The sequence below is a fragment of the Globicephala melas genome, chromosome 6 (assembly GCF_963455315.2).
Source record: "Globicephala melas chromosome 6, mGloMel1.2, whole genome shotgun sequence".
Lineage (NCBI taxonomy): Eukaryota > Metazoa > Chordata > Mammalia > Artiodactyla > Delphinidae > Globicephala > Globicephala melas.
In genome coordinates, this window is record NC_083319.1 from 36,903,420 (window position 1) to 36,922,102 (window position 18,683).

Consider the following 18,683-nt stretch of genomic DNA (forward strand, 5'->3'; position numbering starts at 1 on the left):
CTGGGGAAAATGGACCCTTGGGATTCCTCAGCCTCAGACAAGGATGACAGGTCCTGTACGGGAAGAGTCTGTAACTGAAATACCCAGGGCTCAGCCAACACAGCTGGGAGGAAGGACGTGAGAGAAACACCCACCAGAGCCTAAAGTTCCCACAAGGATTCAGGGGGAAAAAGAAGAAAGAGGGTCTCAGAGGTAAAGGAAGTCAGGCAGGGGAGTGTCTGGGTCTTTCCCTGGCATCTAGGGTCTGGTCCTGGGGTGCAGTGAGGAGTTGAGAATTGTGTCTGGGATCAGGAGACTCAGAGAGGCGGCCACAAGCAGGACACAGGTGGGGAGAGCTGGGCTGTGACAGGGACAGAGGTGGTTGGCCATGCCTTCTGCAGAGCATTTCCCAAAGATGTACTTTCCACTCCCCTGCCTCTGCTCTGAGAAACCGTCCCGCAGCTGATGCTGGAGCAGGGAGGAGCAGCTGAGAGGCAGTGCTAGGCAGTCCATCCTGCTCTCCAGGGCTCACCACTTTCCAAGCCCCTGCCCTGCCCTTGCTGCTCCCTCCTCACAGGAACCCAGGGAGGGAGGCCCATAGGATTCCTGTCATCCCCCTCCTGCAGAGATTTCTCAGAAGAATGGTCTTCCTCAGGGTCAGAGGGTCAGCAGACCCAAGCCTGGTCCAACCGGTTTCCAGTCTATGGCTAGTTCTTTCTGTTTTTCTCACTTTCCTTTCATAATTGCTAAGATTTTTTCCCCCTGAATACCAAGTAACTTGTGCCCATTGTATTAATATTAATGGGGTAATACTGAAGAGGTACAAAGAGGAATCCCTCCCCTACTGATTTTGCTATAATTTCCTTCCAGTAACTTTAATCCACACATATCATTTACCTAATTGAGATCATAACAGTGTGTAAAATTTTGTATTCTCCCTTTTCATTTACCATTATAGTGGAATAATATTCTGGTGTAAAAAATCACAAATATAACTTTAATTATATATTAAATATATATATATACATATATATATATATATATAAAAGTTATGTTCCATTATATGAAGTGGCATAATTTACTTAGGCATTTCTTTTTTTTTTTTTTTGCAGTACGCGGGCCTCTCACTGTTGTGGCCTCTCCCGTTGCGGAGCACGGGCTCCGGACGCGCAGGCTCAGCGGCCATGGCTCACGGGCCCAGCCGCTCCGCGGCATGTGGGATCTTCCCAGACCGGGGCACAAACCCGTGTCCCCTGCATCGGCAGGCGGACTCTCAACCACTGCGCCACCGGGGAAGCCCTACTTAGGCATTTCTTGATGGACAGTTATTTTGTTTCCTATTTTCACTTGCAAATATTGCTATGTAAAAGCCTTTACTGTGAGACATTGGCCCTCTACTCTCATTGATTCTGTAGAATTATTTCCCAGAGGTGGAATTGCTAAGGTGATGGGTATGCAGGTTTTTCAGGTTTTTACTTTTTCTAGGCAAACAGCTCCTCAGAAAGGCTGTATGAACATGTAAGGGGCTTTTTGACTACACTGAGCTACCTCCACTCCTCAGCTACCTGCTGGCTCCAGAGACAGGTAGAGGTGGGACCACTAGCCAGGTCAGGTCCTCGGGACAAGCCAAGGAGCCACACCTGCACGTACAGCCCCACAAAGGTGAAAGCTTCCATTCCTCTCCCTGCTCTCCCGGCTGGCCTCCTCTCCCTCCTCTCACTGGGCTGTATGAGTCAGAGCTCTTTCTTTTCTTCCATCCTGAGTCCCCTCCAAAGCCTGACACAGCCCTACTTTATCTCCCCTACACACACACACACACACACACACACACACACACACACACACACACACACACACACACACACACACACACACACACACACACACACACACACACACACACACACACACACACCCCCAAAGGAGTGGGCAGCCACCTTTACCAAAGACTGCTCCCAGCATGGGATAGTCCACAACAGAGTTGGGATGCCCAGGGAAGCACCTGATTCAGCCTTCTCAGGATGCACATGGGGAAACTGAGACCTCAGGAGGAGAAGGGACTTGCTCAAGCCACAGAGAATACCCATGTCATGGGCAGGGGCGGGTCCCACAGCTCCAGTCTCGGTGTGCAAGGTCTTCCTAGCTGTTCAGTTCACCCCGATTGAATCAACTTTTATTCAGCATCTCCCATGTGACAGGCACTAAGATTTCCATGGATGCAGCTCTCACGAAGGTCAAATCCTGTGTATCACTCACGCCCACACCGCATTGTTCATGGGCAGGACTTTCTGTGTGCACAGATTTGTCTGCTGGGAGTGGACACGACGGCTTCTCTAACAGAAGCCACTTTCCTTGGCTTCTGCCAGCACAGCATGTCCTTGTCACTATCAAATTTTGTTTGTGACACTGACCATAATGTTTACTTTTCATTTCCTGGAAGAGCTGGGAGAAACACTGGGAGGAATGTGGGATACGTTGGGGCAGAAGTTCATGGCGGGGCACACAGAGTTGGACCTGCCTCGAGCAAACAGAAACATCCTCATGTGCTGAGGGACTCGGGGGGAGGGTAATAGGCTTGCACAGGAAATACAATGAAACCTGTGATTGCATAATGGGGGAGCGTCTCCTGGATTAGGTCAATGGCTCTCTGCCGGTGCAACTCTGCACACCCCTCTCCTCCCAGAAACATTTAGCAATGTCTGGAGACATTTTTAGCTGTTACAACTCAGGGAGTAGGTGCTACTAGCAACTGGTGGGTGGAGGCCAGGGATGCTACTGCTAAACATCCTACAATGCACAGGACAGCCCCTCACAACAAAGAATTATCCAGCCCCAAATGTCAATAGTGCTGAGGTTGAGAAACACTGGATTCAATTCAGGGCAGGAGCTGAACCGCCTGACAACATATCTGACATAAACTCTTCCACCATGAGTGAAGCAAAGGCATGCTGAACAAAGAGAGGGATCAGAGAATATATAGAGCTGGTATTGGAGAGACAGGAGCTTTCAAAAATCTGTGCACTAAGACATCAAGGCAACTATTTGGTGGAAAGAACTCAGAATTGGAGCCTGCAATCCAACCCCAGAGTGAAAATCATTCAACCCCAATCTGTCATTCAACCCCAGAGAGAAAATCTTCCACTCCTCTGAGCTTTGGTTACTTCATCTATAAACCTTGAATGACAGTATCTTCTTCTTGGGGTGTTTCAAAGAGTGTGGCACAGAGTAGATGCTCCTTAATGTTTACCACTCATCTTCCACCACGCCCCCACTCCTACACACACACCCGCTGCAATTAAGAAGGAGCTAGAGGGCTTCCCTGGTGGCGCAGTGGTTGAGAACCTGCCTGCTAATGCAGGGGACACGGGTTCGAGCCCTGGTCTGGGAGGATCCCACATGCCGCTGAGCAACTAGGCCCGTGAGCCACAACTACTGAGCCTGCGTGTCTGGAGCCTGTGCTCCGCAACAAGAGAGGCCGCGATAGTGAGAGGCCCGCTCACCGCAATGAAGAGTGGCCCCCGCTTGCCACAACTAGAGAAAGCCCTTGCACAGAAACGAAGGCGCAACACGGCAAAAATAAATAAATAAATTAATAAACCCCTACCCCCAACATCTTCTTTAAAAAAAAAAAAAAGGAGCTAGAGAAATATTATCAATGAGGATTCTGAATTTAGAGTCTGAGCTATTGCAACTAAGAGACTAGAAATCCTCTACACAAAGGCATATAGGTCTCCCTATAAGCTAGTTGCTTGTACGGAACCCAAGGATGGGGTCAGAAAGCCAGAATATTACACAAGAATAAAATATAGCATAAAAGGACAAAGGAAAAACATTTCTTAGTTACCTCTGGCTAAGAAGTTCACCAATATTCCAGGGAGATGAGTTTAGAAATTAATGCTGTACAGCCTACTATCTGGTACGTGTAGTCTATATGGTTATTGATCACTGAGTTAACTGGTTAGTAAGCTGCACAGTTGTCAGCCCAGAGTGTGTGTTCAATCACTCCAATCAATCCTTGTGTTGACTTCATAAAGTTCCTCCCCATATAGGAAGCTCCCCATATATTGCTATCAATCTGTATTAAACTAGGCAGATTCCAATGCTGACAACGTCAAGTTTGTGTCATTTATGGTAGGCAGACTGGAGAAGTCATCCTCCGTGTGGTTGAGTCTTTACCTGGGCTTGTCTCTGTCTGGAAGTGGATTGACATTTTATACAAGTTTTGTAGTCAAAATTTAAAGAGGCTTTAAAATTTACTTGTTCTAAGAATTGGATCAGCTTGGGGATTTTCCTCCCTGAGAATCTAAGAAAACTCAGATTAAATGAAATGTCTATACATTTACATTAAAGAGAAATCATTCATAGGATTTTCCAGCCACTAGTCGTAATGCGGAGGAAAATCTCTCCTTCACTGGGGATCAGGTCCGCTGGGGTCAAATCCTGTCTCTGTCACCAACTTAGAAGGCTCAGACAGGTCACTTCCCTCTCGAGGTCTCAGTTGCTTTTATGGACAATGAGAGGATGTAGCAACTTCGGAAACACCCCTCACACACCTAGACTACTTGAGGCCCTCGCCCAATGCTGGCCCGTTGTAAGCTCTGCTCCAACTCTGACCTTCTCTCATGTAAGAGCTGAGGACACCCTGCTGTCTCTTTCAGTTGTTTTTCTCTAACACACATATGCTCTCCTATTACACAGCAGGAATGACCGCATACCAGATGCCTGGGACTCTTTTCAAGAAAGCCTGATATGCTACTTTTGTAATTTGCTGATGACAGAGGGGACGTCACATGGAAAAAGCTAATCAGACCTCCCCCCTGGTGGGGTTCATTCTCCTGGGCCTCTCAGCCCACCCAAGGCTGGAGGAAACATTCTTTGTGCTCATCCTGCTCATGTACCTGGTGACCCTGCTGGGCAACGAGGTCCTCATCCTGGTGACCATCCTGGACTCCCGCCTACACAAGCCCATGTACTTCTTCCTGAGGAACCTCTCCTTCCTGGACATCTGCTACACAACCTCCTCAGTCTCTCTGGTCCTGGATGGCTTCCTGGCCCCCCAGGAAACCATCTCTTTCTCCACCTGTGCCGTGCAGATGTTCCTCTCCTTTGCCATGGCAGGGACAGAGTGTGTGCTCCTGAGCATGATGGCGTTTGATCGCTACGTGGCCATATGCAACCCCCTTAGATACCCTGGGGTCATGAGCAAGGCTGCCTATGTGCCCATGGCTGCCAGCTTCTGGGCTATTGGTGGTGTTGCTTCTCTGGTACACACATCCTTGGCAATTCAGTTGGCCCTCTGTGGGGACAACATCATCAACCACTTCACCTGTGAGATCTTGGCTGTCCTGAAGTTGGCCTGTGCCGACATCTCCATCAATGTGATCGGTATAGGGGTGACCAATGTGATCTTCCTGGGGCGTCCCAGTTCTGTTCATCTCTGCCTCTTATGTCTTCATCATTGCTACCATCCTGAGGATCCCCTCAGCTGAGGGGAGGAAAAAGGCCTTCTCCACCTGCTCTGCCCACCTCACTGTGGTGATAATATTCTATGGGACCTTATTTTTCATGTATGGGAAGCCCATGTCTAAGGACCCCCTCCTGGGGGTAGACAAAGAGGATCTTTCAGACAAGCTCATCTCCCTCTTCTATGGGGTGGTAACCCCCATGCTCAACCCCATCATCTACAGCCTGAGGAACAAGGATGTGAAGGCCGCTGTGAGGAAACTGGTGAGTCAGAAATCCTTCAGTCAGTGTTGTAGGAGGAGTCTTCTGTGGTTCTCACCCCCATGGCAGAAAGGACTTCAATCATTACAGCTGCCATTCTAAAGCCAAGTCAACTTAACTGGAATGATCTCTTGCCCTTAAGTCCATTTTCAGGGAATGTTTAACTTTTCAGAGTGTATTTCCTGAGTTTTGGCTACATGTCTGACATTCAACAGATGTCAGACAATAAATCCTCTAATTGAATGATGAAGACATTCTGAAAACATGTTAAAACCAAGGAGACAGGGACCATTAGAGCAAGCCTAATGGCCCGTGTTGTGCCTAAACTGCAGAGTTAGTTCAGAGACATAAGATGGCTCTCACAGCAGCTTTGCCACCCCTGTTGGAATCACAGGGAGAGTCAGAGGAACAAGGAGGAAGTGGACATTTTCATCTTGGACTGCTGTATATTAGATTGAGTTTGCCTGAAATGCTCAGAAGAGACAAAATTTGCCACATTGGAAGACTCTGGGTGAGAATAACCTATTTTGATTAAATAAATTTCTTTTTTATCTATGAGAAAATTGAGGCTGTATTTTTCTTGATGCACTGCACATTTTGAAACACTGCTAGTCAATCAAATTAAATTGAAGAAGGAGTAGAGGGTTTGAATTTGACATTTATCACTTAACAGCAATTCCCAATAGAAAAGTTAGTATTCTGTTACATAATAACTCACATTCTGAAAAAAAAAATAGATGACAGGTAGATAGATAAAGAAAGAAATAGATAGTGGCTAAATATGTTTGAAGACTTTGGGGTGGGGGGTTAAAGTTGCCAGGAATTCTCAGAGCCTTTAATATACTAATGTACACTGCAAATGTCCAAGAGACATAAAGTCTGTAGCATTTCCTGAGCCTCCATAGTTTAGCACAATAAAACTGGGAAGCATTTTCTTACTTATGACCTTGGGCAGGTTGCTTAACATCTCTCAGCTTATTTCTTCATATTTTAAAAACGTAACCACTTTATTTTATGTGGATTAGATAAGACACTATAAATAAGTCCTCTGTAAATAGTAAGCAACATAGAAATGTAAGATATTGCTAGAAGTATTATTATGAGTGCTGCACAGTGCTAATGTGCCATGTGGAAGAGAGCAAGATATAGTTCCTATCTAGAACAATAGATACAAAAGATGGATGAGACATTTGAGATGGCAGTGGATGAATAGAAGCGGTTTTATGGCAAGTTATATTAAATTCTGAGAATACTGGAAAACTAAAAGAATTTAGAAAAGGAATCCAATTTTGAGAATATAGTAGATCTTGGAAACTTTTGCTTCAAGTGATATTTACGTTTTCTTATATTTATTAAAAATGAATTGTATAAGACAGGGATGCACATTTTGTTAATAAAATTTCACTGTCTTATGTTAATCAGTCATGTTTCTGATTTCTACTTTGCAACAGCAAAAAAAAAAAAAAAAAAAAGGACTTCCCTGGTGGTGCAGTGGTTAAGAATCTGCCTGCCAATGCAGGGGACACGGGTTCAAGCCCTGGTCCGGGAAGATCCCACATGCCATGGAGCAACTAAGACCATGCACCACAACTACTGAGCCTGTGCTCCAGAGCCTGCGAGCCACAACTACTGAGCCCGCATGCCACAACTACTGAAGCCAGTGCGCCTAGAGCCTACGCTTGCAACAAGAGAAGCCACTGCAATGAGAAGCCCGCACACTGCAACAAAGAGTAACCCCAGCTTGCCGCAACTAGAGAAAGTCCGCAGCTTTGAAGACCCAATGCAGCAATGAAGAGCAGCAATGAAGACCCAATGCAGCCATAAATAAATAAATAAATAATAAACCTATTAAAAAGAAAAAATCTTGCTATTGCAAACATACAAGAGTGACATCTAGTGGCCATTTAGGCAAACTTCAGACACTTGTGGAGCCGTGCGACATCATCCTTAGATGAGGCTTCAGAGGTCTTCTTGTTCAACCAGAGCTACAGGATGCATGGAGTTCCTCTCCAATATCCCTGACGCCAGTCATCCAGCATCTGCTTGGACACTTCCAGTGACGAAGAATTCAATCCTTCCAGATTCTAGCTGTTTCATTCAGCCCTACTAGCAAATTCTTCCTTTAATTATACGAAAATATATCCTCCTGTAGCCTCTACCTTCCCATCCTAATTCAGCTTTGTGTCTCCACATGAAATGCACCTAATCCCTTTCCCTCTGACATATGAAGATAGTTCTTCCCGAGGATATTCCCCTCCAGCCCAAACAGCCCCAGCTCTTCCTCCTGTGCCAAAATCACCCAACATTACCCAACTGGAGGTACCAAACTGTGTCTACAGCATCATCTCGTTTATTCCGGCAATTGAAAGGATGTGATATTTCTGAAAATACCTTGGGAATAATAACACTGCTAAGCTAACTCTATTTCCCCAGGGTAACTGAGATCAGACTGACGTTGAGAAACACCGAGAACAAGTCTACCTTCTTAGTAGGCTGTCCTCTACTTTCTTTTCCTCTAATGGCAGTTGTATCCTTTTATATTACAAACTACATGATCCTGATGTAATTATTAAATTAGAAATCACATAAATTGTTTTCTCTAGCAACAATGTCTAACCCTACTCCAACTTCACATTTCTTGCCTTTCAATGTCAGTCACCTTTCTTCTAGCCGACGCTTTCAAAAAGAACAAGATGCATTAACAGGAACAAGAAGAGACAACCAAACTGAGGAAATTTTTCACTGACTTAGGTCATCAGTCTTTCTGAAAAAGTACTGATATGATATCATACAATATAGGAACTCATTCCTAAAATCCCCCAAATGAAAATGACTAGAATGGATAAATTCTTTGGGGGGACAGGAATACTATCACATTATTATACTTATTCAAACAAATGTATTATTTCAACTTTACAGTTCTGGATCTGTGCTTTTTCAGGCTTTTATTTTAGTGACCAAATCCCCAATGAAATCTTTACGCTGAAACTTCAAATATAAAGTGGATCTGCTTTGGCGGAACCAGGGCAGGGCTGGGGGCAGAATGGAAGTGAGAGACAGTGGAGGGAGGCGGGTTCCACCTGTTCAGCCTGCCCTTCATCTCCACCCCCCAGGGGTCCCCCAATCCGGATGGACCACCCAACTCAATTATGATGCATGCCACTGTAGCCAAGAAAATTAAACACTGTAAAAGCATATTTTTGCTCTACTCTCAGAAATAAATGCGAGAATCTGGGGAAAAATTATATTCTAAGAAAATATAAATTACCCAATTAACCATTTAAGATTTAGACAATCTTAAAACACCAACTATCTAAGTAGAAATTGAGAAATTGTCAAAGATTGACCACCTGAACATGTTCTAGGCCCAGGGAGTTTCACAGGTGAATGCTATTAAATAAAAGGTTTTAATACTGTTTAAATTATTTCAGAGCATACAGTGAGAAAGATATCTTCCAGATTCCTTTAACCAAGCCAGCATAACAATGATACTGAAACATGAAAAACATGACAAAGAAAGTACAACTGAGAAAACCAGAGACCCATCTCACAAATGTATGTGTCTGTGTATATACATATATTATAGGTATTATACATATATAATAGAATTCAGCAATACATTAAAATAATGTCCAAGTGGATAAACCAATGTCCAAGTGGATTTACTTTTAAAATGTAAAGGTGGAAAAATTTAAGGATACCTACTGGGATAATTCATCACATTCACAGGTCAAAGGAGGAAAAAATAACCATTTCAATAGTTCCCCTGAAGTTATTTTTTAAAGTTTAACAAATTTAATTCTGAGTTTTATAAAACTTCTAATAAAATAGGAACAGGTGTGTTCTTTAACAAAATTAAAATGTCTCTAATTTTAAAAGTCTGCAACATGCTTAATGATGAATCAGTAGATCAAACCCATTACACTTTAACACTGTTCTGGAAATACCAACCATTGAATTAGAGAACAGAAAGAAATATAGAGTGAAAATAGAAGAAAGTGGGAAATAATTTTATTATTATTGATAACTTATATACTAATAATTTTATACCTCGATGAAACAGGAAAATCGATTGAAAAGCAATTTTTCTAAAATAGGAGAATTCAGGACTTCCCTGGTGGCGCAGTGGTTGAGAATCCGCCTGCCAGTGCAGGGGACACGGGTTTGAGCCCTGGTTCGGGAAGATCCCATGTGCCGCAGAGCAACTAAGCTGGTGCGCCACAACTGCTGAGCCTGCGCTCTACAGCCCACGAGCCACAACTACTGAAGCCTGTGCACCTTGAGCCTGTGCTCTGCAACAACAGAAGCCACCGTAATGAGAAGTCCACGCACCCCAAGAAAGAGTAACCCCCGCTCATCGCAACTAGAGAAAACCTGTGCACAGCAACGAAGACCCAAAGCAGCCAAAAAATTTTTAAATGTAAATAAATTAATTTTTTTAAAAAATAGGAGAGGGCTTCCCTGGTGGCGCAGTGGTTGAGAGTCCGCCTGCCAATGCAGGGGACGCGGGTTCGTGCCCCGGTCCGGGAAGATCCCACATGCCACAGAGTGGCTGGGCCCGTGAGCCATGGCCACTGGGCCTGCGCGTCCGGAGCCTGTGCTCCGCAATGGGAGAGGCCACAACAGTGAGAGGCCCGCGTGCTGCAAAAAAAAAAAAAAAAAAAGAATTCAATGAAGAAGTTGGTTATGAAATTAACAAGCAAAAATCAAGTTTTTCATACAAACAGTATGCAGGAGGAAATATTATGGGGGAAAAAGAATTCATCTATATTAGCAATGAATTGGAGGGGGGGAATACCTAAGAATAAAGTTAAGAATCCACAATACTTACATGAAGAAAAGCATAATACTCTATTGAAAGAATTCAAAGGAATATTGAATAAATTGAAAAATATAACTCAGATAAGAAATCTTGCTAGTGTAAACTTCTCAAGTTCCCGAAATTAATACAGAAATTCAATGCAATCCCAGTCACTAACAAGCTAACTCTAATTCACACAGAAATAAATTATACATTATATATAATACATATAGAAAAACATGTCAGAACAGCCAGAAGTATTTGGAAAAAAACCAACAAGGGGAAATTAGTCCTACTAGAAATCAAAATGTATGTAAAAGTAATTTTTCTTTTCAGTTTGGTACTAGTGGAGAAATAAATAGATCACTGGAAAAGAATAGAGTCTAGAAATAGACCCAAATATATATGGTCATGTAATATGTGATAAAGTCAATGTGCTAATTATTAAGCTATTGTCTCTCAGCTCCAAAGCTATCCTTCTATACTATTCAGTTTTATGTTGCTGGGCTGGGATTCCAAACCACATTTCTGCTTTGCCAGCTGGCTCCCTATAGGTGCTGCCCATAGGGGGCGCTAGAGGGAGAGTGGAAGGCTGGAAAAGGAAAAAGGGACTTGCTCCTTCTGCTTTGCTCCCTACTCCCGACTTTGTGGCCCCACAATGCCTTTGAGCAGCAGCAGCTGCTTCTTACATTAGTTGGTTCCAACGTCCTGCTTCTTTCCACATTCTCGGAATCGGGCTCATTATTCTGGGTCTCAGTTCCATAAGACCCCTCCCCAAACACCAAGATAAATTCCAGAGGAATCAAAGATTAAAATAAAAAAAAATTAAATCCTAAAAGATTCTACTAGAGAATCCTCTGAGGATTCTGGGAAGACAGCAGTTTGCTCTGTAGAATCCATAATGCGTCACAACCCAACCCCAATCCAGCTACTCTACTTTCCTAGAACAGGCAGCTGCTGAGACTCAGAGCCGTGGGCAATGCCGAGGCTATGTGAGAGTCCTAAAAGATGGAAGTGGTGCAGGAATTTTACTCCTCTGTACAAGGAGATCCTGGAGACAAGCATCACATGTTGGGGCAAGAAGGAGAGGAAACGCTGTGGTATCTAAGAGAGTCTGCTTGGGCGATTTCTGGACCACAGAGGGGCAGGGCTGTTGCTTCCATGTCAGGTTCGCTGGAGGAGCCCAGGGGTCTGTCTCTCTGGCCCAGAGTAGAGAATTATGCAAGTTTTACTCGCCTTGGCAGCTTGGGGCCTATTAAAGGACTCACAAGCGGCCAGTGTCTCACACCCTAACACACACGGGCAGACTACAGTGCCTGGCCCACTCCCAGGATGCGGCTGCCTAAAGAGCGCCAGCAGCAGAGCACCCAGCAGCCAGACAGAGGAGTAAACAGAACCTAGAGAAACAAGTCTCCTGATGCGAGTGAACCGCCAGAGGAACAAAAACATGCCAAGAGCACTCCAGGAGAGTCGAGTCCAGCACAAAAACTCTTTCTGATAAGACGGCAGATTGAACACATGTAACAGTGAAGTTAGAGAAGAAAAAACTTGATACAATGCAACTTGAGGAAAAAGCAAGGTCAGAGGAAGGTCTGGGGGAAAAGAGGGAGGAGGTGAATAAGAAAGACTTAAAAGTGTTCAGAGAAGGAAATGCCAGGATTTGAATCCAACTTCGTCTGACTCCACAGCCCATGCCTTTTGGCTCCAGCAGCACTTACCGAGGTTTACGCTGGGGCTCAGAGCCGGAAAAGAGCGAGCACAGACCCAGCCGGCGTTCAAGAGATTTCAGGAAAATGGGGAGGCGAGCGAACAGGTACAGGTGAACTATCCCGTTCTTTCTCCCAGACAGGGGAACACACACCCTGCATCCCTCAAGTCTGGCTGAAAGAAAACACAGGAACGATTTTAGGCCCAGGGCCCTGGCAAAAAGGCTAGATGTGGCAGTTTTGCCTGCAGTTTGGCGTTCTTACCACACCTCTTAAGGACTTAGCTCACTGTTACCAAGTGTAAGACCCCTGTAAAGAGATTCGAGTTGCTGCCTCTTCCTGACCCCTCCTCTCCAGCCATACACATACCCCACATAATGACCAGTCAGTAATGACTTGCTGCCAGTATGGCTTTGAAGGTTATTCTACTTTTCAGACAGTGACTCCTTTAATTTTTTTTTTTGCGGTACACGGGCCTCTCACTGTTGTGGCCTCTCCTGTTTCGGAGCACAGGCTCTTGGACGTGCAGGCTCAGCGGCCATGGCTCACGGGCCCAGCCACTCCGCGGCATGTGGGATCCTCCCGGACTGGGGCACAAATCCGCGTCCCCTGCATCGGCAGGCAGACTCTCAACCACTGCGCTACCAGGGAAGCCCGACTCCTTTAATTTTTAAAAAAATTTTTTTTTTCAGAATAACAATGTTTTCACCCAATGACATATACTACAAGAATATTTTGACTTTTGGTTTCAGGCAAAGACACACTCACCAACTTACTACTCAGCACAGCAGTTTCTAGCTGGAGAATATCATATGGAACAAACAAGAGCTGTTTGCCACATAGGGATGAGCCCAAATGTATTGCCAGGCGAGACAAATGAAGAGGCAGTACCTCCTGCGACTCTTCAGTGGGCTGTGCACATGCACTATTTTTTACATGTTTTGAAGCATTCGTGTATTTATTTTTATTTTGCCCTAGAAATATTTTCTGTGATATGATTTTATTTATAGTGCAGTTTGAATGCAAGATTACCACGAACCCCGAAAATGCTGAAATATTGTTGAAGAAAATAGGGCAGAAAGAAGACTCCACTTTCCAAAGAATCCCTTCTCCCCCAGCCCCACCCACTATCAAGTCCTTCTTCCTCCCTTGGAAAGTACTGTAAACTTCATTATATTACATTTTACATATAAACTCTATTTATTTACTTTCTAACTGCTGTTTATTACATAAACTTGTTTTCATTGTTCAATTAATATATTCTTCTGTGAATATTGTTTAGGGTATCTTGGATCAGTATCCTAATTTTTCGTATTAAAATCATTAGAAAATTTTTTCCATCTATTGACTTTTTTCCCTTAGCAGAAAGGTTTTCATGAATGAATCGACATCCTTAAGCAAAGGATAGGTATACGTTTTGCATTAGCAATGCTCTCTGAAGAGTATAAATGTAGTCACATTGCCTCATAGAGCTCGTGGCTATTATCTTCAGAACCAACTGAAGCAGCTGGAAAATTTAAGTCCTTGAGATTCATTGGACCTGTCCCTATTCGTAACATGTTGAGTTTGTTATCCTAAGGACCAAGGTTTGGCCTCTTACCACTGACAGGAAATGGCTAGAGACCCATTGACTAAGGCCCATGAAGAATCAAGTAAACATAAAGATAAGGTTTTGTATCAGTGAAGATTAGGTTTAATCAAATATAGCAGAGCCTCACATTAGTAATGCTTACACAAGATAGCAGCTCATTTCTGTGTCTTGTATAAACATCTGCAGGGTAGGTAATCCAGGGATATTGTGGAATCTCTGTTCCTCAAAGACTCCACTTCCTTCTAGTTTACTGCTTTCTTATTAAAATGGTGTAGTCCTTATTCTCACAGTCCAAGAAGGCAGCTAGAGCTCCAGCTCTCATGCCGCATTACAAGTGGTAGGATGGAAAGAATGACAAAGAAGAAGGGGAGGGTGCTGGTTAATTTATGTGTCAACTTGACTGACCGTGGAATGCTCAGATTAAACATTGTTTCTAGATGTGTCTGTGAGAGCGTTTCCCAATGAGACTGGCACTTTAATTTGTGAACTTGATAAAGTTTACCGCCCTTCCCAGTGAGGGTGGGCATCATTCAATATGTTGAGGGCCTAAATAGAACAGAAGGTGGAGGGCGGAGGAATTCAGTGGGATATCCCATCTCATCGTGCCTCAGACTGGGATTTACACCATCAGCTCCCCTGGTTCTCAGGGCTTTGGACTCAGACTGAGTCTGCAGGATCTGCAAACAGCAGATTGTGGGACTTCCCAGGCTCCATAATTGTGTGAGCCAATTCCTCATAATAAACAAATAAATATCTCCCGTTGGTTCTGTTTCTCTGGAGAATCCTGAATAATACAGGGAGCACAGGGCATATGCCAGCCGTCCTATAAGATAGGTTTCTAGAAGCTGTCATGCTACAATTCTATTTGTAATCCATTCGCCTTAGTCACGTGGCTGTAGTTAATTGCAGAAGATGCTGAGAAATATAGCCTTAATTCTGTGCAAACATGTGACCTAGTTAAAAATTGGGGATTCTTTGATTCTGAAAGAAGAGATGACCAGATATTGTGGAACAATAAACAGTTTCTACCAAAAAATCCTCCATAATTCTAATTCTGCATTATATTGTTTTTAATGTAAGAGCTGCCACTCACTCCCAGAAAGCCCCTTGTCTACAGAAACTTACTCAGCTACATTGGGAAAAAAATAAGAGTTGACAAAATAGTTTCTTAGAAATTTTATCTCCATATGTATCTGTTTCCCAGCCGGTCGCACAATTGCCAGGACAATGCTAGCTCGTGATAAAATAGCTATCATAAGACTTTGAACTATGGGCAATACACATCAAGTTTAGCTAATGTGGCATTATGAATTTCTTCATCAAGTGATCAACACACTCTTCACCTTTAATTCTCATTCAGGTTCATCAGAGATGGACCTGGGCAGCATAATTGTGATTTGGATTATGGATACTGGTTTGTCGTGTACATCTAAAATAATAAGTAATATGTTTGGATGTGGAATCAGGTTCTTTGACTGGATTCAGAAAATTAAAATGTCTTTCATCTTTTGGGACATGTTCCCAGCAAGTATGACAGTAAAGCTTCACTTTGTGTTTCTCAGAGAAGATGAAATGTATTGATAATAGTTATCACAATTCCCTATCCTATTATCTAGGCTGCCTAAGATCTCACCACGTGTTGTACTACATCAAACACACAGCCAGATGATCCACACAGTCCTATAACAAAGGCAGTATGCTCGCTTCATGCCCCCTTCTGTAAGCTAGGGATCAACAGCCATGACATACATGTATATGTTTATGTTTCAATTTGGGTCCAAAAGCACCATCATGAAATTCCCATATTATTAATTCCCCAAAGAAATTCCAGCGAGAAAAATCATGCAGGTACCAATGGAAGGACACTGGCTGCTATGATACAGAGAGGGACACACGACGAACGTAGTACTATAGCGGAAATCATAAGGCTTCTCAGAAAAACCCACATACAACTAAGAATTGCCTTTCCTCATAACTCTGTCAGCCCTTTTCAAGCACAAACTGCCTTCCTTGGCGCCAATGAACTTACCCCAAAACAAAGATCACCTGCAGATTTTGTTTTTATAAACTTCACCTTCATCTCTGTCCAAGGAGACAATCTACGCAAAGTTTGTCTTCTCCATATACTGTGCTCTAACTAAATGTCTCTGAGTACCCTCTGATTCTCTAATAATGTTCCTAGTGTAAGAGCATAAAGACGACTTTGGAGTGGAATTGACTCCCCCTCTAATGAAACACTTCACTGTTCGACTTCACCAACTCTTGTAAACAGTCCTCAAAGTGCACAACTGAATGTTCTGGCAGAAAATCCCAAGTCTCAAGAGGCAGCTGGGCCTAATGATATAATTAAACCAATTTCACCAAACTCAAGGGCATACAAGGAGGCGGCAGGAACCACAAAGAGGTGTCTGAAGCTGGTTCACCATCCATTTGAAAATATTGAGAATTGATAACATTTTGACTCATCCACAGATGTTAAATGTCTATAGTTATGACCTACAGGTCTTGCTAAAGGCTTCTACTCTACCCAGATTTAGTTTTAATAGTCCATAACTCTAAAGTATCTCATTGGTCTCTCACAAATGCTCACCTCTAAGGGAACAGAAAGACTTCTCACCAGAAGTCTTGGGTGACTTCACCTTCCTAGACTGCAAGAGGGCTACTTGGGGGCCAAGTTCTTTTTCTGCTCATTAATCACAGGCTTCAGCACCTGAGTGACAAGGACTTGGAAAGTACTGAGCCCTTCAAAACCCCTCTGTGGTTGGCCACACCTTGAGATCTGACCTGTGGGACAGGAGGACACTGCATCATGACTGTAGGTGTAAGGAAACAGCCCTTGGCCTACATGCATCCGGACTGGATGACCATGAGATTTCACTGGCACTTCTGTCATGCTGCTCTACAAGGTGATCCAGGGACCCACCTCTTTCTTTTTGCTCCACTCTCCCCTATGTTGTTGTCCTCATCCAACTGATCAAAGCTGGTTTACCACTTTAATTCAAACATTCCAGCCGAAAGAAAGGGGGACAGAGAAGGCGTGGACAGTTCTCAAGGACATGACCTGGAAATTGAAAACATCATTTCCACTCAATCCCATTGGCCAGATCCAACTGATCAAAACTGGTTTATCATCCAACTGATCAAAGCTGGTTTGATCATCCAACTGATCAAAGCTGGTTTACCACTTTAATTAAAACATTCCAGCCGAAAGAAAGGGGGACAGAGAAGGCATGGACAGTTCTCAAGGACATGACCTGGAAATTGAAAACATCATTTCCACTCAATCCCATTGGCCAGATTTAGTCACGTGGACACGCCCAGATGCAAAGGATGGTGGGAAATATAGTGTCTAGCCAGGAAGCAGGATGCTTAGTTAAAATTTAGAGGTTTCTATTAGTGAAAGGGGAAATGAAAAATGGATATTGAAAGATTATCAGTCCCTGCCACAATGACATTTATTTAATGGATGATTGCTAGATCATGGCTAGTGGTTGACTAGATGATCGGGAATGCTTGGGGGAAGGGATTTGATCACTTTGAGGGGAACTGATTATTTTGGGGGGATTAATTAGCTTTAGGTCTGATTAGGCTTAAGGAAAGGAAGACCACTGAGTATGTCTGGATTGACAGTGATTGTATTTGGTGAGTCTGAATTAGTTGATTAGATAAGAATTTTGATAAGCTATATAACTCCCAGCTTAATATCAAAATGCAAAGAAAGGGTTCAGTTATGTTTGGTCATTTTGAGAAGTAACCTTTTTGGTTTGCCAAATATTAAAACTTTGAAGTGAAAGTTGGTTATACTTAGTTATTCAAAAAATAAAAGTATTCAATTCTTTCTTCTGCTTCTCCTTGTGCATTGTACATTAGTGTCAATATTCATTCCCTTCGAGGTCCATTTGGTCTCTTAAAAGCTAGCCACAAGTAGCTCTCAATAGCTCCTCTGGGCAGGCACCAAAGAAATAAACCTGATCCTAAGTAAAATCTAGTAGCTTGCCAATATTTTCACCAGTTAGGAATTATAAGAATTTAGCCATAGAATTTGAAAATAAATTGAAGTCTCTTTTTAGCCATTTTTTGTTTTTAGTAGAGACCAAGATCCCATTCATTGCAAAATGTTTTCCTAGACATGAATGCTTGTGTTTGATCCAGAAATAATAAATGATTGACTGTTACCCAGCAGCAGGGTGGGGTGGGATTCCTGGCACTTTCTTTTTTTTTTTTTTTTAAGCAAAGGAAAAAACAACTGAGCAGAATTTGTTCTTTCAAGAGCTTTTTGTGGAAATGTAGACTAAAGAGACGACGGGACCTTTTAAATCACTTATGGCAATAATTACAAATATGGTTACACAAAGCTAGTGAGAATGCTGTTTTAAATCACTATAACTTATCTGACCTAGATGTTGCCATTAGTGGCATTAACTAACAAGGCATCTTCAGCTTGTTAACTTTTTTATCTTAACGAGTTCTAAGTTCAAATGTTTTCTTTTTCAATATAAATATTTGATTTTGCTAAAGCTAATTTGAAATTCTTGAGTGTTGCCTTGAGTATGCACAGAAAAGATCAGTTTTGTTGGAAGCAGCTGGAAAATCCACTGTTGGAATTTAAAAACAGCTAACGTGTTGTAAGTCATTACATTTCATTGTAAAATTCTTTACAATATAGAATAAAATTTAAAATTCTTTTTAACCAAAACCTTGATGCTAGGCGTCACAAAAGAAAAGTTCGTCTCATTTAAGAAGTGCTCTAAACCAGCAATTCTCAAACATTTGTCCGGAAAATTAGCAGAAATTAAAAGACCAACGATAGAGCTTCCCTGGTGGCGCAGTGGTTGAGAGTCCGCCTGCTGATGCAGGAGACGCGGGTTCGTGCCCTGGTCCG

General features: G+C 43.1%; 1 protein-coding gene and 1 long non-coding RNA gene across 2 annotated transcripts in view; one reads left to right on the forward strand and one right to left on the reverse strand.

Moving 5' to 3' along the window:
• Nucleotides 1-18,683, reverse strand: part of LOC138842711 (uncharacterized) — a 69,203-nt gene that overhangs the window by 32,006 nt on the left and 18,514 nt on the right. The gene's annotated exons all lie outside the window — the stretch shown is intronic.
• On the forward strand, nt 4,770-5,805 carry OR2S2 (olfactory receptor family 2 subfamily S member 2). Its single transcript, XM_030884146.1, is given in 2 exon segments — nt 4,770-5,393; nt 5,395-5,805. Coding segments are annotated over 2 exon segments (1,035 nt in total).